The 21,220-nt window shown below is 36.4% G+C and overlaps 2 protein-coding genes across 3 annotated transcripts in view; both read right to left on the minus strand.

The window, feature by feature from the left end:
- CRISP1 (cysteine rich secretory protein 1) overlaps positions 1 to 21,220 on the minus strand; it is a 71,592-nt gene that overhangs the window by 21,560 nt on the left and 28,812 nt on the right. The window contains exons 2-3 of one of the 2 annotated variants that reach the window (XM_064597693.1): positions 11,020 to 11,107; positions 205 to 272 (exon numbers count right to left, since the gene is read on the minus strand). In XM_064597693.1, coding sequence (XP_064453763.1) covers positions 205 to 270 — 66 coding nt within the window. In that variant the 5' untranslated portion in view covers positions 271 to 272; positions 11,020 to 11,107. Of the gene's footprint in view, positions 1 to 204; positions 273 to 11,019; positions 11,232 to 21,220 lie in introns of those variants that run through there. The other variant, XM_045866011.2, reaches the window with a different exon arrangement.
- LOC123836975 (cyclin-I-like) lies at positions 2,274 to 4,454 on the minus strand. Its single transcript, XM_045866012.2, is given in 2 exon segments — positions 2,274 to 3,463; positions 3,466 to 4,454. Coding segments are annotated over 2 exon segments (1,038 nt in total). The 5' UTR covers position 4,454; the 3' UTR covers positions 2,274 to 3,413.

Here is a 21,220-nt window from a genome sequence, read left to right on the forward strand (position 1 = left end):
CATGACTTCACCTCCCTATGCTTTGGTTCTTTTCTCTGCAATGTGAAATTAAGAATAGCACTCGCCTACTAGAGCCTATGGTGAGACCAAGGTGAGTAACTGGCATAGAGTCCTCACAACAGTGTCTGTAACAAAATGAGTTCTACAGGGGTAGCTCTTATCCTTTTCTGGAAAGTAATTATGAAACATACAATCCTCACATACTCTTATAATCAAAATAGGCAGGAAACCAACAGCGGCAGCCAGATACAGGAAGTATTTCATTGTCATCCCTGAAAAGAAAACATAAATTTAGATTATTATCAACTCCTGGGATTATAATAACCCTGTTTTATTATAACCCTGTTTTCAAACCTCTTTTGCATATATATTTACATTTTCTGCAAAAAGAGACCCGCAAGATCAAAACTAAGTTGAATATGTTAGTCAGTGGAACCAACAAAGGAAGACAGAACTGTAATTGGAAGAAAGATAGATTTCATGTCTTAATCACCAGAACCTTGGAATATGTTACATTACATGACAAAAGAGAATTAAGGTAGCAGATGGAATTCAAATTGCTAATCAGCTGGCTTCAAAGTAGGGAGATTGGGGCACCTGGGTGGCTCAGTTGGTTAAGTGTCCGACTCTTGATTTCGGCTTAGATCATGATCTCAGGGTCCTGAGATAGAGTACTACTTTGGGCTCCATGCTCATTGGGGAGTCTGCTTAAGATTCTCTCTCTCCCTCCCCTGACTCCCATGCACACGCACACACACACACTCTCTCTCTAAAATAAATACATCTTTAAAAAAGTAAAAAAATAAAGGGAGATTATCCTGGATCATCCATGCAAGTTCATAAGGGTACTTAAATGTGGAAAAGGGAACCAATGTCAGTGAAGGATCATGAGAAAAACTGGACCTATCATTGCTGACTTTGAAGACAGAGAAGGGAACATGAGCCAAGAATGTGGGCAATCTCTGGAAGTAGGAAAAAGCAAGGAAATGGATTCTCCTATGGTGCCTCCTTGTTGAATCTTGATTTTAGCCCACTCAGTGAGACCCATTTGGACTTTTGACCTCCAGAGCTATAAGACAATAAATTTGTGTTGTTTTAAGACACTAAGTTTATAGTAATTTGTTACAGTAGCAACAGAAAACTTATATAAAAACACAAGATTATATCTGAGTTCTCTATTGCCTATAGAGAAGACATGTGATCATAGCCTTAGTAATTTATATACATGACTTATATACATTCTGTATATATGATCACTCTGCTAAGAATGGTTGTCATTGTGAGTCAGGCAAATCAGAGCTAATATACCCTCTTCTTTATTTCTGTTTGATAAGGTTGCTGACTCTAGGGTATTCAATTTATTAAGTATAGGTTATTAAATTTGGTTAGCACCTTCTTTTAACAATCTGCCACGCTTATTTCTGAATTCATCCCTGCTGAGTGGAAAGCATTAAAAGCCAACAGTTTAGTTCTTATTTTAAAGAAAAATTTCAAAGAACTGGTTAAATGACTAGTGCTGAATAATACACGTAATGAGATTTGCCGTTGCTCTCAAGCTTCTCCTGCCCACTGCCAAAGAGGGGAATTCTGTAAATCAATTCTTTCAGGAAACATGAACATGCAAATAATCTCTTCTTTATCACTCTTTTTTTTCAATTCTTTCTTTCCCTTCCTTTCTTTCTCCTTCCAAAATGTCACATACCCCCAAACCTTCAGATTTATAGTACTATAGCACCATAGATGATGAAATATGAATTCCATTCTTTTACTTAATCCTCAAAAAATCCAGTAAAACAGATATTTTCCATCTGAGTTAACTGAAGAAAAAAATAAAATAAAAAAGAGCTTCTGCAATATAGTAGATTGATATATATATTTATCATACACACATTAATATTTATACCCATTCACACTGAAGTGTTGTTAATCAAGTTCTTCCCCATTATGAAGCTGTCTATAACTTCTGTTGCACTTCCTGACCGGAAATATGGAGTGATGGTGTGTATGCTCATTGCCTTAATGTTTACAATGCTTTCCTGAGTATACACTAACATGTACCTTAATTATACCTCAAACAATCTGTTATAAAAGGTTTAAGAAATAGAAAGAGTTACCTATTTCACATGAATCAAACAACTGGCACTAAAAATTTAGATTTTGTCTTTCAAGTATTTTTTTCCTTATATCCAAATTTAGTACTTAAATTTACACCTAAACAAATAATTTATATAAAATATTTTATCCTATTTTTCCCAGAATTTCTTTCTTTCTTTTTTTTTTTTTTTTGAGGACAACTTTTATTGCTACCAGAGGCTTTTATCATCAGTACATGGTTCTGACTGCAATACCTTCTTCAGACTGCACAGGGAGCTCAGGATCCATAAGTCATTAAGAGAAATACAGGTAGGGTAAATAACTTTCATCAAGAAAATACTAATAGCTTAGCATAAATCTAGGGTACTGAATTCAGTTATTACACGTTACAGACCCCAATCATAGGGCTGCCCCAACATCTAGACGGTCTCTCCTACTGATTATAAATGAGTGAAAACTGATCAGTTACCAAAAACAAAACAAAAAAACCAAAACCTTAGTTGTTACATGTTTCTTTGGTGAGCACCTGGATATACCTAACACAAATTCTTTTATACAAAAGTCAAAAATGCTTTCAACAAATCTCAGAGTGTCCTAATTACATGCCACTTTTAAGTTCCAATTTAAGATAAACAAAAATGAAAACAGTAATTTTGTTTCCAGCCTCCAAGAATTGAAATGAGACAAACACAAAATCAATGTGGTAACGCCAGTCCTTTTTCTATTACCACCTCTCATTCATATGGGGCAATTCTGAAGTACCCTTTTTGGATTAATCTGAATCCTGGATTAAACATGGCTGTCACACTGAAATAATTTATTCACCAAATTGCTAAAAAATGATTTTGAGGGTTTCCTAATCAGTGGAAGTCAGGCTATAGATCCACATGCATAAAGTTCATTAAGTATTCAATAAAGAAGCAAGCAAAAACGAGGAAAATTAAATCAGGATGCTGGAGACAGAGTGTGTGCCAGCTATGAATTCTGGAACTTTAAAAAAAACACTGAATATGAATCTTTGAGATGGGTCAATCTCCACTACATTTTAGCAGAGAAAAGGGTGGAACTGACAAACACTACAAAATTTTTTTTTTACTTTAAAAAAAATTTGGATCTTTTGAATTTCACACTTTTTTTGGTCTTTAAATGCTTAAATAATGTCGATTATAATTTGCCACACAAGTAAACGGGCTTTTTTTCTGGCTCACTTCAAATTGGCCTGCTAAGGTATGCACCTGTATATAGCCTTTCCTGGTTTTCCCATGTTCCCATTCCCAGAGTAGTCTACCTTAGTTTGCACTTGAAGGTAACACTGGAAGCTACATGACAGAAACTGGCTGCAAAGGTGGACAAGGGGAAGCATGCCCTCTTGCCTTGGTAAATCAGTGCCACATACAGAACCCACATTTTCCGAAGCATTATCTTCATTATAGAGCCATTTAAGTCCGTCATAGAAGTCATCCACTTCCATCTCCTCCACTTCGCCATTAGCAGAGGTATGCTTGCACCCACGGGCAGCTGGCGGCTGATGGCAGAAGGCTGCCGCACCTCTGCCTGGCACTTCCGATTTGCTGTTGTCCTTGGAGAAATCTGAATCTGGGCCTGCAACAGAGGAGGGATGTAATCTGAACACTCCTTTGTCACAGGTCACCAGGGTGTGCTTGAGGGGACGGTAGACATAAAGGGAATTTAGAGGCAGGGAAGACTGCAGAGAAGAAAGGTGATGCCCCACAAGCTCCTGACAGTGGATCAGCCGAGAGCGCTCCATCTGTGCTTTCTGAAGCAGTTCAGTTGTAAGAGGAAGCCACTCAGGAATAAGTTTCTCCATTTCCAAACTAACCATGGCCAGAGCAAGCATGGATCCTGTGAATTGTAGAAGTTGGTTGCAGGCCATACAGTGAAGGAGTTGCTTGGTAAGGACTGCCAAATGTTGAGAGGGGCTCAGTTTGGGCAAACTGAAAAGTAACTGAGGCCTACTTGACACTGCAATGGCATGGAAAATGTGAAGAAAATCCAATGGTGTAGCTGTGTGAAGATCCCAACTCAACTTATCCAGAATAATCCTCTCCATCCTCAGAATTTCTGACGAAGAACAACCGCAGAAACTGTCTCTTGCCAACACCATCAGCACTGGAATTCTCTCATCCTCCTCAACAGTCTTGGCAGCTAGGAAAAAACAGCTGATTGCAATACAACTCAAGTATTTTGGATGGGCCTTTACAGTAGCTAAAAACCTGCCCAAAAGACTGCTAGCCAGAGCAAATGTTTCTGGGTAAAGGCTGAATTGGTACTTGAGTTTGGCCAGCCACTGACTCACTTCATCTCTCTGGGATGGAGAAACATTCTGATTTGTAGGCATTTAATTTCAATTATTATAGTGTACTTCATCATTATTATTACTTATGCATATTTTAACACAAACACCAAGCCATTTTTAGGGCTTTTTTCATGAATAACCATAGGATTTGTGCTTCAAAATTGAAATCAGTTGAAATCTTTAGACTTTTTCTTAAGATGACTTAAATGTAATTTTATTTCTAAGTGTACCTGATATATAATAGTGTTTAATAAATATTTAATAAATGAATTAGTTGAAATAATTGGTTAATTCAGACACACACACACTCACATGTACATGCACATGATCTGTTAATTCATTATAGTGCAATATAATAAAACTCATGCTGATCCTGGAGTTAAAACACTACTGTTTTATCCTAGGTTGTCCTATTATCTATGATGCTAGCAGATACACAAGTTCTCTGAAAATCAACTTCCTTTTGTTTAGAATGAAGTCCAATATGTTGGAGATACAAATGGCATATCAGGAAAATATAACACAATCAGATCTTTAGTGTTTAATTTTTTTTTTCAAAATGCTGTAATCTGCTTAATGGGCTTCATAATCCAAGTTTAAAAGCATATCATATTTTATAAATGGAATCTAATTAATTCTGGTAGAAGTCCTTTGAAAACATACAGTACTGCCCATATTATTGTAAATATATAAAAAACACCCTGTAAATTTTACATACAAATATAATATCTTTCTTCTGCCATAAATGGGTAAAAAATCATTATTTTATGACATAAGATGCATAACGAATTTGATACAATCCTGTGTAGTGATGATTTAATGCTAGGATTTGTATTCTATGCAAGAATTGAAAACAATCACCAAGTAACTATTGCAACTCTTGAGAATGATTACAGGACAATTACTGTCAATGGGGATTATAGTTACCTTAGCATCTTTGGCTCCTCCAAAGAACTTTGATTTTTTTTTTCAGTAGCATATAATTTATTAATAACTAGCTGAAGTTCCTTGGTGGCTCTGTGTTAAATATCTTCCATTTATTTATTGACTTATTTTACTTAGCAGAGTTAAGGGCAAACTAAGGACAAACTCAAAGTTAAGGACAACTAAGCTGGAGGGTAAGTGCTAAAATAGAACCCTCAGCTCTTTGAGTCCAAGTTTTGGCTTGAGGTTTATGAACAGGTAAAATGTGCACACTCAACCAAAAACTCCTCAGAGAACAGAGGCTATAAGGAAAATAGGAGGATACTTTGTTTATTTAAGAGTCAAGTATACACTTGGAGCAACTGAATCAAAACATGAAAGTAAAGGTTAACACTTGGGCAACAGTAGTATGTTAAGCATTTTTGAATGAGGATTGAATCCAGGTTATTATGAAGGTATCTCTGTTGGCCAAGAATTATTATGAAGTACAGACTTTGGGGTCTGGGCTAGTCCTCAGAGATAGAGTTTGAGGGTCATGTTGAAGGGATGAAAATAACAGGCAATAGGCAGAGATTTGGGCAAACAGGGAATCCTGCAGAAGTAATCCTACACAAAGGTGCAGACATAGAGGTTAGCATTGGAGAGTGTGACTCAGAGGTAGAGTAGAGGTTGTAGGGGTGGAAAAATAAGTGGGTCCAGGGTGAGAGGTTCTGCGGACCCAGACTGAGGCATCTTCACTAGAGAATTAGAACAGAATTGGTCCCAGGGCCTGGACCAGAGCTAAACCTCCAGAATGGTCTGAATGATTCTCCATTGCTTGGGGGACTGCAAACCTAGAAACCAAATAGGTCATTTTAACCAAGGAATTATAGATGCATATACTCAGGGAAGGGCAGCTTTTCTGAACAGAGGTATTATGGGAGCAGTAGAAATATCACCTCACTGACTTCAGTATCAGTACTTATTTATCACAATAATTTCACATGCAATAGGCAATTCCAAGCCAAAACTCTTAAAATATATTCAGATAATAATACCAGAAACTTGATGCACTGATTACTTAAATTTATTTTCCTTACATTTCTGTTTTTCGATTGTATTTCATCTTAATATATGAGCAGAACACGGATATTTACAAGTTAATATTTAGCAGGAGGAAAGATCAAGAATGAAAGAGAAGACTGAGGATTGATTATTGCCTTCTAGCATGCCCTTGGGAAGACATTCTCACATATTAACTGGTTAGACCAAGACCTTCCCAGAAAGCATTTACATGAAGTCCCTTCTTTGCCTGAACCAAAAAAGTCGTAAGGATAAATTCTATAAGGAATGTATCATCAGTCTTTTTTACTTCTTTGCCTCTGTGAATTTGTCAATTAAAAAAAAATTACTAAAGTAAAAATTATATTTACTAAAGTCCATAAATTTTAAGTATACAAATTGATAAATTTATGAATATGTATATACGTGTGCAATCACAACCAGAACAACCAAGAGGATGCTTCATTCCTCCGTTCAGTCAGTAAGTCCCAAGAGTAAAAACCATTCTGATTTCCATAACTGGGGGTTAATTTTATCCCTTTGAAATTTCATATGGGTAGAATTTGTATTAATGGTGTTTAACCTCTTCCCCTTAATATTATGCCTATGAGATTCATTCATGTTGCATGGAAAGTTTATTTTTGTTAACAGCTATGCAGTATTCTATTGTATGTAGACAATATAATGTGTTTACCTATTCTATTATTGATGAACATTTCATTTATTTTCAGTTTAGATCTATTTATGAGTAAAACTTATACAAATATTTTGTCCATGGGTCTTTTGGTGCATATTATTATTCACTTTTTTTTTTGATAGATACCCAATAGTGAAATTATTGGGTTGTATGGTATACATGTGTTTTCCTTTTGGTAGGTACTATCAAATATTTTTCCAAAGGAGTTCTAGAAATTTATACTTTTATACTTCCGTCTGCTTTATATCCTCATCCATACTCAGTATTTTAACCTTTTTTTTAAAAATTATCCATTATGGTTTTATAATGGTATTTTATCAGAGTTTTTAATTTGTATTTGTCTAATTACTAATGATATTGAACACAGTTTTTGTTTTGTTTATTTATTTATTTTTAAAAGATTTTTATTTATTTATTTGAGAGAGAGAAAGTGAGAGGGATCACAGAGGGAGAGGGAGAAGCAGACTTGCCACTGAGCAGAAAGCCTGATGCAGGGCTTGATCCCAGAACCCTGAGATCAAGACCTGAGCCAAATGTAGATGCTTAACCAACTGAGCCACCCAGGCGCCCCCCACCCCTGCACCTTGCAATACTTTTTTTTATTATTGAAATTAAACTACCCAACACATAGTACAGCATTAGTTTCAGATGTAGTGTTCAACAATTCATCAGTTGCATATAATACCCACTGCGCATCCCATCCAGTGCCCTCCTTAATGCCCATCACCCAAATACCCCATCCCCCCACTCACCTCCCCTTCAGCAACCCTCAGTTTGTTTCCCATAGTTAAGAGTCTCTCATGGTTTGTCTCTCTCTCTGATTTCTTCCCATCCAGTTTTCCCTCCCTTCCCTATAGTCCTCTGCACTATTTCTTATATTCCACATATGAATGAAACCATATGATAATTGTCTTTCTCCGATTGATTTATTTCACTTAGCGTAATATCCTCCAGTTCCATCTATGTCCATGTAAACAGTAAGTATTCATCATTTCTGATGGCTAAGTAATATTCCATTGTGTATGTATATATTTCACTACATCTGTATTTTGGGGTAAATACCTAATAATGCAGTTGCTGAGTTGTAGGGTAGCTCTATTTTTAACATCTTGAGGAACCTCTATACTGTTTTCCAGAGTGGCTGTACCAGCTTGCATTCCCAATAATAGTGTAAGAGAGTTCCCCTTTCTCCACATCCTCGCCAACATTTGTTGTTTCCTATCATGTTAATTTTAGCCATTCTGACTGGTATGAGGTGGTATCTCGTTGTAGTTTTGATTTGTATTTCCCTGATGACAAGTGATGAGCATTTTTTCATGTGTCTGTTGGCCACTTGTATATCTTCTTTGGAGAAATGTCTGTTCATGACTTCTGTCAATTTCTTGACTGAATTATTTGTTTTTGGGGTGTTGAATTTGATAAGTTCTTTATAGATCTTGGATACTAGCCCTTTATTGATATGTCATTTGCAAATATCTTTTCCCATTCCATAGGTTGCCTTTTAGTTTTGTTGACTTTTTCCTTTGCTGTGCAGAAGCTTTTTATCTTGATGAAGTCACAATAGTTCATTTTTGCTTTTGTTGCCTTTGGAGACATGTCTAGCAAGAAGTTACTGAGGCTGAGGTCAAAGAGGTTGCTGCCTGTGTTCTATTCTAGGATTTTGATGGATTCCTGTCTCACATTGAGGTCTTTCATCCATTTTGAATTTATCTGTGTGTATGGTGTAAGGAATGGTCCAGTTTCTTTCTTCTGCATTTTGCTGTCCAATTTTCCCAGCACCATTTATTGAAGTGACTATCTTTTTTCCATTGGATATTCTTTCCTGCTTTGTTGAAGATTAGTTGACCATAGAGAGTTGAGGGTCCATTTCTGGGCTCTCTATTCTGTTCCATTGATCTATGTGTCTGTTTTTGTGCCAGTACCATACTGTCTTGATGATCACAGCTTTGTAATAGAGCTTGAAGTCTGGAATTGTGATGCCACCAGCTTTGCTTTTCTTTTTCAACATTATTCTGGCTATTCAATGTCTTTTCTTGTTCCACACAAATTTTAGGATTATTTGTTCCTGCTCTGTGAAAAAATGTCGATGGCATTTTGATAAGGACTGCACTGAATGTGTAGATTGCTCTGGGTAGCATAGACATTTTCACAATATTTAGTCTTCCAATCCATGAGCATGGAATGTTTTTCCATCTCTTTGTGTCTTCCTCAATTTCTTTCATAAGTGTTCTGTAGTTTTAGAGTAGAGATCTTTACCTCTTTGGTTAGATTTATTCCTAGGTGCCTTATGGGTTTTGGTGCACTTGTAAATGGGATCGATTCCTTAATTTCTCTTTCTTCAGTCTCATTGTTAGTGTATAGAAATGCAACTGATTTCTTTTTTTTTTTTAAGATTTTATTTATTTATTTGAGAGAGAGAGAGCATGAGAGGGGGAGGGTCAGAGGGAGAAGCAGACTCCCGTTGAGTGGGGAGCCCGATGTGGGATTCGAACCTGGGACTCCACGATCACGACCTGAGCCGAAGGCAGTCGCTTAACCAACTGAGCCACCCAGGCGCCCCAATGTAACTGATTTGTGTGCATTGGTTTTATATCCTCCCACTTTGCTGAATTGCTATAAGAGTTCTAGCAATTTTGGGGTGGAGTATTTGGGTTTTCCACATAAAGTGTCCTGGCATCTGGGAAGTGTGAGAGTTGACTTCTTTGCCAATTTGAATGCTTTTTATTTCTTTTTGTTGTCTGATTGCTGAGGCTAGGACTTCTAGTACTATGTTGAACAACAGTGGTGAGAGTGGGCATCCCTGTTGTGTTCCTGACCTTAGGGGAAAAGCTCTCAGTTTTTCCCCATTGAGAACAATATTCACTGTGAACACATTTTTATGTTTATCAGCAACTTTGATATCATTTTTATATTATCTTTTGTGAAGTCTCTATCAAATCTTTTGCCTGCTGTTATAATTAGGTTGACTGTCTTTTTTATTATTATTATGATTGATTTGTAAGAATTCTCTATATGTTCTTGATATGAAGTATTTGCCAAATGTATGTGTTGCAAATATCTTCTTCTAGTCTGTGGCTTATTTTTTGAACTCTTAATTGTATCTTTTGTTAAACAAAAGTTCTCAGTTTAAATCTGTCCAGTTTATTTTTTATTCTTTATGGTTCGTGTGTGTGCATGCGTGTGTGTGTGCACATGCACATGCATGTGAGAAAAAGAGAGATCCTATTTAAGAAATTTTCATCATCCCGAAGTCCTTAGTCATGAAGCTATTTTCTTCTAAAAGCTTGATTCAACACTGATGAAAATATTGAAGACAAACAGGAGGATTTATACTATCAGATATTAAGATTTACTATAATGCTGTAGTAATTAAGACAAAGTACTAGAGGCCCAAGTACAGATATGGACCAAAGTAATATAATGGAATACACATACAGATTCATGTATACACTTACCTGATTTATGACCACCCAGGAAATGCCTGGTGACTCCCCAAAGTAAAATCTGAAACTAGCCTGCCTTCAATTAGAAGAGAGAGAGAGGGCCACTGCCTGCTTGAGTATGACTGGCTGGTTATTTTGGTAGCGGTGTCATATAATTTCTGAAATAGAAGATACCTATCTTGGTACTTTAGAATCTATGTAACCACATGGTAATCGGACCTACATGAAAAATAGTTTTTCTTCACCCTACTACAAGAAGTTTATGAGAATGATCTAAATTATTAATATGACGTTACATTTGAACGTATGTCTAAGTTTATTAATTCCCTTATTAAAAGCACGGAAATAACAAGCATTTACTTTTAGATTATAATGGATGGTGTTAAGGTAAGACCGTATATAATCTCTTATTTAACATTGTGACAATAGCATTAGGTACTCATTTATCATTAACTTCACTTTTCAAATAAGTAAACTGACACATAAAACATTATATAACTTACCCAAGTTCACACAGTTTGGAAAATTCAGTGTCCTGAATGCGAACCAGATATTTGGCTCTGTGGTGTGCTCTTGCCTTCAAACAGTACTCTGCAGGGAAGATTTGCTCTATGAGGAAGTCAGTTCAAAGAAAATGCTTACAAGAGATCCAGGAATTTACAGCAGGCAAAGGGCATGAGTGCATAATAATCAGAACAAATCTAAACAAACTGAAAAGATTGCAAGTCATGATTGTGGATGCATTTCTAGTTTAGGATCCGGACAACGTCATCAGTGGACCTCACCAGTCTTAAATTTCCACATGCTGAACAAGTTGCAAAGATCAGCTGCATGATTCAGTGGAGTTACAATCAGATAACAAGAACACTGAAAAGGAAAGTGGCCCCATGGCCCAGTAAGGGAGGCAATTTATCAGCCTTATTACATGCACGCATGCAATCATTCAATACATATTTATTGAGGTATTACTAGGAATCACGCCTTCTTGTAAATACTGAGGGCACATAGAATAACCGAATTTAAACTGCACAATCTTATGAAGTTTGCACTCCAGCCCCTGCATATGGTACATTCAGTGTGTTTATGGCAACTGCACTATAAATGCCAGGCACTTTGAGATTCTGCGGATGAAAAGATAACCTGTTTTCTTCAGGAACTTCTTGTTCAATAGGAAAACCACCAGCAATATGGGAGCATTCTATTAGAAGTTTGCCCAGAATTTATGTGGAAACAACTAACTGAAAAGTCTGGATATAATAAGTCATATTATACTACATACTAAATAGTAAAATATGAAATGCTTCAGATATTTGAGCTAGATGACAATAAATAAATAGGACTTTAACAGCAAAGAAGGATGGCACAGGCAGAAATCATCTATGATTGTAGAAAAACCACTCTGAAACCAGGTATAATCAGATGTTTTTGATTTATTATTCTGAAAACTTGGGAAATGTCTGTATTTATGAGTGTGTGGCCATTTATACTGAAGTCTCTATCTACATGACTGACTGGTATCTTTTTCTTTTTTCTCTTTTCTCCCCATTGTGGATTTTGCCTTTGTTCTCTAGAAGAAAGAAGACATTATTATTTAATAAAAATGTTTTCCTCAGATCTTCCCTGAGAAAGGCCAGCTGAATATCTACAGAGAACATAATAAGGTAAAAAGTGGGTAGTCATGAGTTATTTTGTGTTATGTGTTGAAGTGGGAGTTATGAAATAAAAAATAAAAGATATTGGAGGCTCTTGAGACAGAATTTTCTGGTCTCGCCAAAGAGTTCATAATGACTACTTGGAAAATAGTCTGCAGAAAAGGAGGACTAAACATCATTCAAAAATTGCTCACTGTGGCCATAAGAATATTTCTGTTGCTGTTAATGGGAGATGGTATTAAGCTGGAAGCATGCCAGAGCTCATCAAAAATCCTTTAACATTTTGCAGACAGAAAATTTCACATGACTTTGAAGTAAAGCTCACAAATGACTGAGCAACTTTTTTTCCCTCCCACATTGTAAAAAGAAAGCTGGAAAACAATTCTGCTGCTTCATCAAACCAGCATGGTTTATATATTGGAAATGTATAATTTGTCATTTATGTGTTGCTACACTGTTATTTATAAAGAAGAGTGTTGATTCAATGGCAAGTGTTTATGGAAACTTAATTGCTTTGGTTTTATCTGCTGATCCTGTCAATTCCTGGCATTGCTTTACCCAACACAATGCTGTCCCTATTTATATCACTGATGTCTTCATATAGAGTTGCTAACCAGCTTCAAATATGGTTTTAAAGGAATTTGGGAAGTGTTGGAAAGCAAAGAATAACTTAATTTGCATGTGATCCCCAAGCATGGATGCCAGTTGGCTGCTTCTGTTCACATCTCTCCTATTTTCATACATTGTTCTTTTTCTGTTTAAGCTTCTTAGCATAGTAAGAAATGATCTGCAATGACTTTTTTTTTCTAAAACAAAAAATCAAGATACATTGGTCTAACATATGATATAACAACATGATGGAATATTTTTAATTGGGACTATCCCAGAAAACCCTCCAGAGATAGATGAAGACTAAGGTGTTTGTAAGCACATGATGTTTCTTAAAATATATGCATTTTAAAAGAACTTCAAGAAATCAATTATTTACTTGAAAACATAAAACATATAACCACAGAGAAGGAAGAAACCAGGATCTATGTATTAAACATGATTTGAAAATGTTGTACCAGCCTGAGGGCAAGAGTTGACCTAATAATATCTCCTGTGTGATTTATGCTGCTTTACACACACACACACACACACACACACACACACACACAGGGCATTTCCAATTCAAGGCTTCACTCTCCTTTTCCACTGGCCCCAGATTTCCTCTTTTTCTCTTCCACCATGGTTGAAATCTTATGAGGCTAATGGCTCCTTTGCCTCACTCGGAAAAATTGTACTTATGCTTCAGAGTCTTTTATGGTGCAAGGCTTCAACAACTCTAGACTTGCCTGGCAACTTGGGCCCACCCACTCAAAATTCTCTAGACCCTATGAAATCCAAATATGTGTCACACAGAATAACTCGTTAATTTTTTTTAATTTGATTCTAAGGAACTTTTTTGATGTCACAGCCCTTTGAACTGTTCCCCCTCTTGTTTTAAGTTCTGTAGGGGTGGAAAACTTCTCCCTTCTGCTTCTTTGATTGGTCTAATAATTAAGTTGACATAAGACAGATTAATAGGAGAAAAACAAATTTCCTATGTACTGGAGCCCCATAAAAATATGAGACTCATAGGCAATTAAGGTTTTCTATGCCATCTGGAGCTAAGGACAAGGAGGCAAAAGTCTGGGGTTTCAAAGGGGAAGAAAATTCACAGGAAGATGACAAGAGCAAATATTTGGTAAACAGATGTTTGCCCTGCCCATGCAAATAAGTCTTTTTGATATAAAAAGTTATCTATGGTAATAGCTTTCTTTCTGCTATAGGTTCCCTATCTAAATTCTTTTAGGCGGTTAAGAGAGACAAAATGTTTTCCCGAATCTGCTGGGTCTTAATTGCCTTCAGCTCAAAACCACATGACAAAACAGCACATTTTGGGGTCTTATATTCTGCCCCCCTCACTTCCGTAATCTGGAATGAAAGTCAATGTACGTTTTTCTATTCAGCTTCGTTTTAGTTCTTTACTCCTTGTAAGAAGTTATCCCAAAGTAAGTGGCTTAAAACAATAAATATGACCCCTCACAGTGTCTGGGGATCAGGAATTTGGGAACAGACTCACTAAACAGTTTAAGCTTGGGTGTCCCATTGTTGTAGTCAGATGCAGTTATCTGCAGACTGCAGGCCTTTATCTCTCTGGTGGCTTAACTGCTTCCAAGTTGACTCATTCATATGACTTTCAGAATGTTTCTGTTTGTTGGTGAGAACCTTTAGCAGTTCTACTGATTGGTCTCTCAACAGGGATGCTTGGAAGTCCTTACAACAGGGCAGTTACAGGGAAAAACAGCAATAACTTGTATGATGGATTCAGAAGTCACACACTTTAGTATTCCATTGGTCTCAGAGACTAGTCCTAATTCAGTTAAGGAGCTCGCACAAGGACATAGATAACAGGAGACAAGGCTTGTCGGAGCTATCTTGGAGGTAATTGCTATAAGCCCCTAGCCCCACCCCTTTTCTAACTCTATATCTAGGTTTTCCATCTCCAACTTAAAGGTTTGTAATTTCTCTCCAGTTTTCAAGAAAATATCAGTAGGAAGCTAGAGGTATAAAAGTCTGTCTCTTCTTTCTCCGAAGTTAAGTCCTTAAACATTATGCCTTTAACTTAAATGGCAGAGGAAAGACAGATTAAAAAAAAAAAAAAGCCCACATAACCCCCTGAAAAACTTCCTAAGCAGTGCAAAGTGCCAAAATCATAAGAATCTTTCTGCAAGATTACTATAGAGACTTAGATATAGTTAATTTATATCAGTCAGGGGGCCAACAAGAAACAGAAGGGATTCCCAAGAAGGGTAATTTGAAGAGAGTTTAATAAAGAGAATTTCTGAAGGTGTGGATAGGGTGTAAGGAGACCACTATGGACAATGCAATAACCAGTAATGGTAAGTAAATTTATCACACCTAGACTGAATGGTGGAGGGAAAGTGGAGTTATAGGAAGCCAGAAAGGGAGAAAGAGAGCCATTGGGAAAGGGTTGCCTTACAAGGAATTGTAGCCTTGGGTGTAGGAACACAGCCAGGCTAAGAAAATCCTGCATCCTCTACATCCTCTCTACAGGATGTAGAGAGGGAGATGAAATAAACACCCCCAAATTTGGCCAACTTAACCTGAAGCCAAGTTCAAGAGAGACTGTTGATATAGGAATTACGCAAATATGTGTGTTTTAATTTCTCAACTTTAGTTCTTTGTGAGACCCAGTCATATTTCCTGTCCTTGGGTTATGAAGGGAATTATTTTCTGCTTCAAATCAATTCCCAAATTGTGCTTAAGTTAGTCTGTGTAAACTTTAGTTTGGGTTCCCAGCAACAAAACCATCTCTGCCTAAAACATATGTCAACATCCATTCTTTGACTTTGACTCAAACTGTATACAGATATATTTTGCTAACGTGGAACAAGAACTGACACAGGACATAAAGGATATGGTTATCAGTCAAGTTGATGAGGGAAGTTGTAAAGCTTACCATGCGTGTGACAGAAAACAGTAAGACTGTGTTACGAACCATGCAGAAGAGAGCCTAGTTCTGCCAAAGAATGGAAGTTTTGAGCGAAGAAGAGTTAAAGGTAGACTTCAACCTGAAATTAAAGGGTTGTCTGCAGTAGGTCCAGGTGCTGAAAGCCTGCAGGAGTGGCTGAGAAGTAAACTATTGAGAGAGGGTGGCTGGGTCCAAATCCTGTGGATGCTTTTCACTAGGGATGATTGTCACTCAACATCTCTGTGCTCCAATTTCCTCATTTCCATAAACAGATAATCTTAATGCCCACTTCTCAGGGTTTCTCCAGTGATCATTTTAATGTATCTGAACCATCTTGATGAGTTGCAAGCACTATTAGTTATTTTCATTGTCCTCATTACTATAAATCTAATATCCATGAGAGGGCCTACAACCTGAAAGAAGAAAGATATCAAGAAAAACACAGGAAAGTTTAGTTTGAAATGATGATTACATACGATGAATCGGGAACCATGACACATGTGTATTTACTATGTAGAAACAGGATCTGGTGCCTTCCTTCCAACATGACGTACTCATTCATTTAACGAACATTGATGGAGAGCCAATTTTGTGCCAGCTGGTGTACAAAACAATGAAGACATGGTTGTGAACAAAACAGCTGTCCTATGAAAATGGAGACTGCTTTTCAGTGACTCCATGGCTGCAGGAAATAGATACAGTTATGAAGACAAAAAGAAGGATGCTGCACAGGAAGTCAATAAGATGAGGTGATAATCCCTGTTGAAGAACATGAACTGGAATTAGATTACCAGGAAATTGTGAGAGCATCCTAAAACAATAAACTCGAAACTTCCTTCTGTGTCCTCATGTTGAGATGTTTTCGTTACTTAGGGAATACACCACTTAAAATGGTTCCTAAATCTGTGCACTCAGACTTACAATATTTCAGGATAAAGTTTACACTATTCAACAGCAAAATGAGAAACAAGTAGGGACAATGTACTGAAAACTAAGTTATGTTAAGTATAAAAGGGCGTTCTTTTTCCTAATATGTCTGGCTTATGCTGTTGGCGTTAAAATTTTTTTCTGTAATGAAATTATCATAATAGTAGATGGAAGATTTAAAGTTGTTTTTAAAGCTTAATAGACACAGTTGACAAAATATAAATTTGGCAACCCACTTGATCTCCAGATTTCATTTCTCCAAATATTTTAATTTCAGTGAACTGAGCCATTAATGTGAGCTATTAATATATTTCAAAGGCTATTAGACTGATAGCCACAAGCAAATACCTTTTTATGACTTGTCTCCTAATTAGCTGGTTGGCTTAAATAGACTTTTGTTTCCTTATTTTTAAAATAAAAAAGTTGGAATATATGATTCCCAAGTGTTCTACTTGAATAATATGCCATGTTGAATTTTTAGCATTTCCTCACAATCCCAAAGTTGTCGTCGTGTTAGGAAAAAATTAGTGAATGAAGGGGGCACACTTCTAGTTTAACAAACCAGAAACTAATGTACACATTTTACTACCAATGATAGAGCATATTATTTTTCAGCAGTTATTAAAAAATAAACATGGTGATTCCAAACAATGTTAAAGCTAAAAAATTTCATTTCTTAAGGCAAATACTAATCCTCAGTGCTATAAATTATTTTTTATTTTTTATTTTTTTCACACCTATCATATTATTATTATTATTATTATTTTTAATTTTATTATGTTATGTTAGTCACCATACAATACATCATTGGTTTTTGATGTGGTGATCCAGGATCCATTGTTTTCGTATAACACCCAGTGCTCCATGGAGTACGTGCCCTCCTTAATACCCATCACTGGGCTAACCAATCCCCCCTCCCCACTCCCCTCTAAAACCCTGTTTGTTTCTCAGAGTCCATAGTCTCTCATGGTTCATCTCTCCCTCCAATTCCCCCTTCCCATTTTTCCCTTCCTTCTCCTAATGTCCTCCATGTTATTCCTTATGTTCCACAAACAAGTGAAACCATATGATAATTGACTTTCTCTGCTTGACTTATTTCACTTAGCATAATCTCCTCCAGTCCCATCCATGTTGATGTAAAAGTTGGGTATTCATCCTTTCTGATGGTTGAGTAATATTCCATCGTATATATGGACCACATCTTCTTTATCCATTCATCTGTTGAAGGGCATCTCGGCTCTTTCCACAGTTTGGCTATTGCAGACATTGCTGCTATGAACATTGGGGTGCATATGGCCCTTCTTTTCACTACATCTGTGTCTTTGGGGTAAATATAAATTATTTTTTAATAAACCCAACTGATTACAGATAATTGGAAACACTCAAAAGAATTGCAGTTTTTCTTTGTGTTCTGCCAGAAAACTTCAGACTATAAATGATAACCTTCGAAGAGTAATGACATTTGATTTTGACTATAAATATAAGAAAGAAAAAAAAACCTTTCAGTTTTTCTATACTTTAAACAGATCTGAACCCTTTCTTAATTCACCTCTTGCTTTTCGGCCTTTACAGAATTATTTACTGTTCCCTTGTACTTCCCCAGTTGCCTGTCTTCTATTAGCCTTCACTAAGCCTGGCAGATGGAGAGACTGTCTCATATGGATTACATAGCAGGAGTATCAGTACTTCTAGAACTTAAAAATCTAGAATCTAGATGAAAATACGGTCTCTAACTTCCACAAGAAAATGACTTAGAAGCAAATTGTGACTTACTTTAAGCATTTGGTTTTCCTCAGGATGTGTATTAGAAAATCATGAAGTAAACCTATAATGTGTTTGCCTCACTAATGTCAATACTTCTGAATGCAATTTCTCCACTATCATGTCCCACATGGAATCCCCCTGTGGATCTTCATGGCTTTTATGATTTGTTCTGTATCATTAATTAACAAATCACTTCCTTCAAAATTTGGACCTGCCTACCCCTTTGCTTGCATTTGCCTTTGTAACCTCTTAAACCTCATTTGGAAATCTCTGCTGTTGTGTTTGTTGAGTAAATCACTTCCTAGCTGCTTCTGGTAGGGGTGGATGAGATAACACACGGAATATGTTTACATAACATGTAGTCATTTTTCTCCATTTCTTAAAAAAACTGTAAACTGAATTGGCTCTTTTTACTTTATAATTACTTTCCTTGTTTGTTGGCTTTGGTACCTTTTATTTTTATGCTCAAAATATTTGCTGATCTATGGCTGTCAGCTCATATTTGAGAATGAAGCCCTGCAGACACTAACTGGAAGTGAAGTATGTGGAGGTGGGGCTTAGCCACCAGTAAACCTGACTGTAGAGTAATCACACATCAGAGTGTCTTTTATTTTAGAGACCACTCTGAGATACCTGATACCTGGTGATTTATCTGTCAGAGTTAGGTAAACTGTGTTGATGGAGAAGGGTATCTCATGGGATGCTTAAGTCCAGGTATGGCTTCTCTTCGTTTCCAAACTGAATTCCAAGCAATGAAATTTTAACACTATGACTCTCTTCTTACTCTTGCTGTTTTCCTTCTCTTTTCTGATTTTTTGGTTTCTGATTCATGCACAACCAGTAAATTATTCCCCATTAGTGGGTGGTAGCAATAACTGAGAATTCAGTTTTCTTGTCTGACCATTTGGTGTTCTTGGTTGATGGAGGACAGAAATCTGTTCTCTACTAGGTGAGAGATGATAGAGAATCCAGTTTGTTTGTCATTTTCATTTATTTGTCTATTTGCAAACTCAGATAAATGAACAATTTCATTCCTTCTAGTGAGGAAATGTGCGAGTTTTTGTGTTTGTTTACTTGCAACCTGTGGCTGAAGTTGTCGAACTGAAGCTATAAGCTCTGGATGTGTTTGCACATCTGTGAGTCTGTGTCTATAATCAAGAAAAGCATTGACTTTCATTGTGTGAATATGAAATATTTCCCTACCTCCAAAATTATTAGTAAACTGTTATAAAAGGGATGTACATGACTGTACAAAGTGTGCTGTGTGAAAGACAAAGGCACAGAACAATTAAAGAAATAATTTTATTCAGTCTATTGCAATAAGGAAAGAGGGATAGGGAACATCTCAAAAAAAAAAAAGGATGAGTCTGGGGTTTTAGAGGCGGGTAAACAAAGGAGTCATAAATGTATGAGAGTCATGAGGAAGGAGGGAGAATTGTTGTATCTCTAGATATGTGAGAGCAGGATGGTCCTTTGTGATTAGCCTTTTCTCAACACACAGAGATTGGGGGGTTTCTGGATTGCTGTTGTTTTCTAGGAACACACTACTCAGATAAAATTCAACATTGACAGTTACATGTATTCAGTTAATCTCTCAACATGTTTGTATATGACACTCAAGTCTTATTTATACCTTCCATGTTTTTCTCCATACAACAGAAGTAAAGTTATTTTGATTAGAAGTTATAAATAGTATTGTTAGTGAAGTTTATATAAAGAGCAACACTGACAGAAATACGTGTGTGTGTATGTTTTTTTTCAAAGAGGAATAGAATCATTTTTATCTTAAAGTTTCAGTCTGTTCTAGAATATGAAAGCATATAGAACACCATACAAAGAAAGGCAAAACTATTCTATCACAGCTGGATCTGAGATTAATGTTTTTACAAAGTTTGCTTTAGTTCCATGGGCTTCCTCCTTTGTTTTATTGGTTAATGCCTTCCTCTCCATTAGGAAAGATTATTCTTTACCTTCTAGGAAGTGTGCCTAGATAAGAAAGATTCCTTTTCTTACCAAAATTATTTTTAATTATTTCAAAGGCGATAACACCCTTATTTCCCTGTTTCTGTGAGAAGTAGGGGCCTAATTGTGGTGGGGTGCCTTGATCCAAGTTATAATACTCCTTTCTGTCATAAAGATGTGAGAAGTTTATTTTTATTTTGGGGAAAAAAAAAAGCAATTAGCAAACAGAGACAACCTATGACCTCCCTCCAATCATGTCCAGGACTTTTCTTCTAGCTCACCCCAGACCTTAAAAATCCTACAGCTCTCCACTTCAGAGTAATTGAGTTGACTTAGTTCTGGTCTCTCCCCCATTGCAAAAATCTCTTTCCCTCTCTTATAATAGTCTTTTTGAATAAAAGTCTGTTCTTACTAAGTCCAGATTTGTTTTTGATTTGACATAATTACATTTGTATAAGAACCATGATTTTCTCTTGAAAAAATATTTAAATATCTCAAATGTCAAAATATGGGAGGCCCCCCCTACCCAAGGGAAAAATACTCTTTTAATTTAAAGAGTAAGTGATAGAATTGGCTGCTGGTATTCTAGGATCAGTGAGGAAGATTATAATTTAGAATTCTGATTTAGCATATAGAGATTACCATGTAACATCCTTTTTTTAAATTTTTTTTCTTATAATTTATCCTTGCTCTGTGTTGCATTTTGCATCCCTGAATCCAAAGCTTTTTTTGTTCAATTTCTCCAAGGTATAAATCTCCCATTTTCCTCAGTTGGGGGGCATCTGCCTAGAGAGATAAAGAAGGGCACTGAAGAAGGGCTGGAAGGGGTTAGCTCTTCTAAAAAAAGACTTTTATCAATTATTCTATTTCTTATATACC

The sequence above is a fragment of the Mirounga angustirostris genome, unplaced genomic scaffold, assembly GCF_029215605.1.
Source record: "Mirounga angustirostris isolate CCGP_5_RB_7025 unplaced genomic scaffold, mMirAng1.0.hap1 SCAF_8, whole genome shotgun sequence".
Taxonomy (NCBI): Eukaryota; Metazoa; Chordata; class Mammalia; order Carnivora; family Phocidae; genus Mirounga; species Mirounga angustirostris.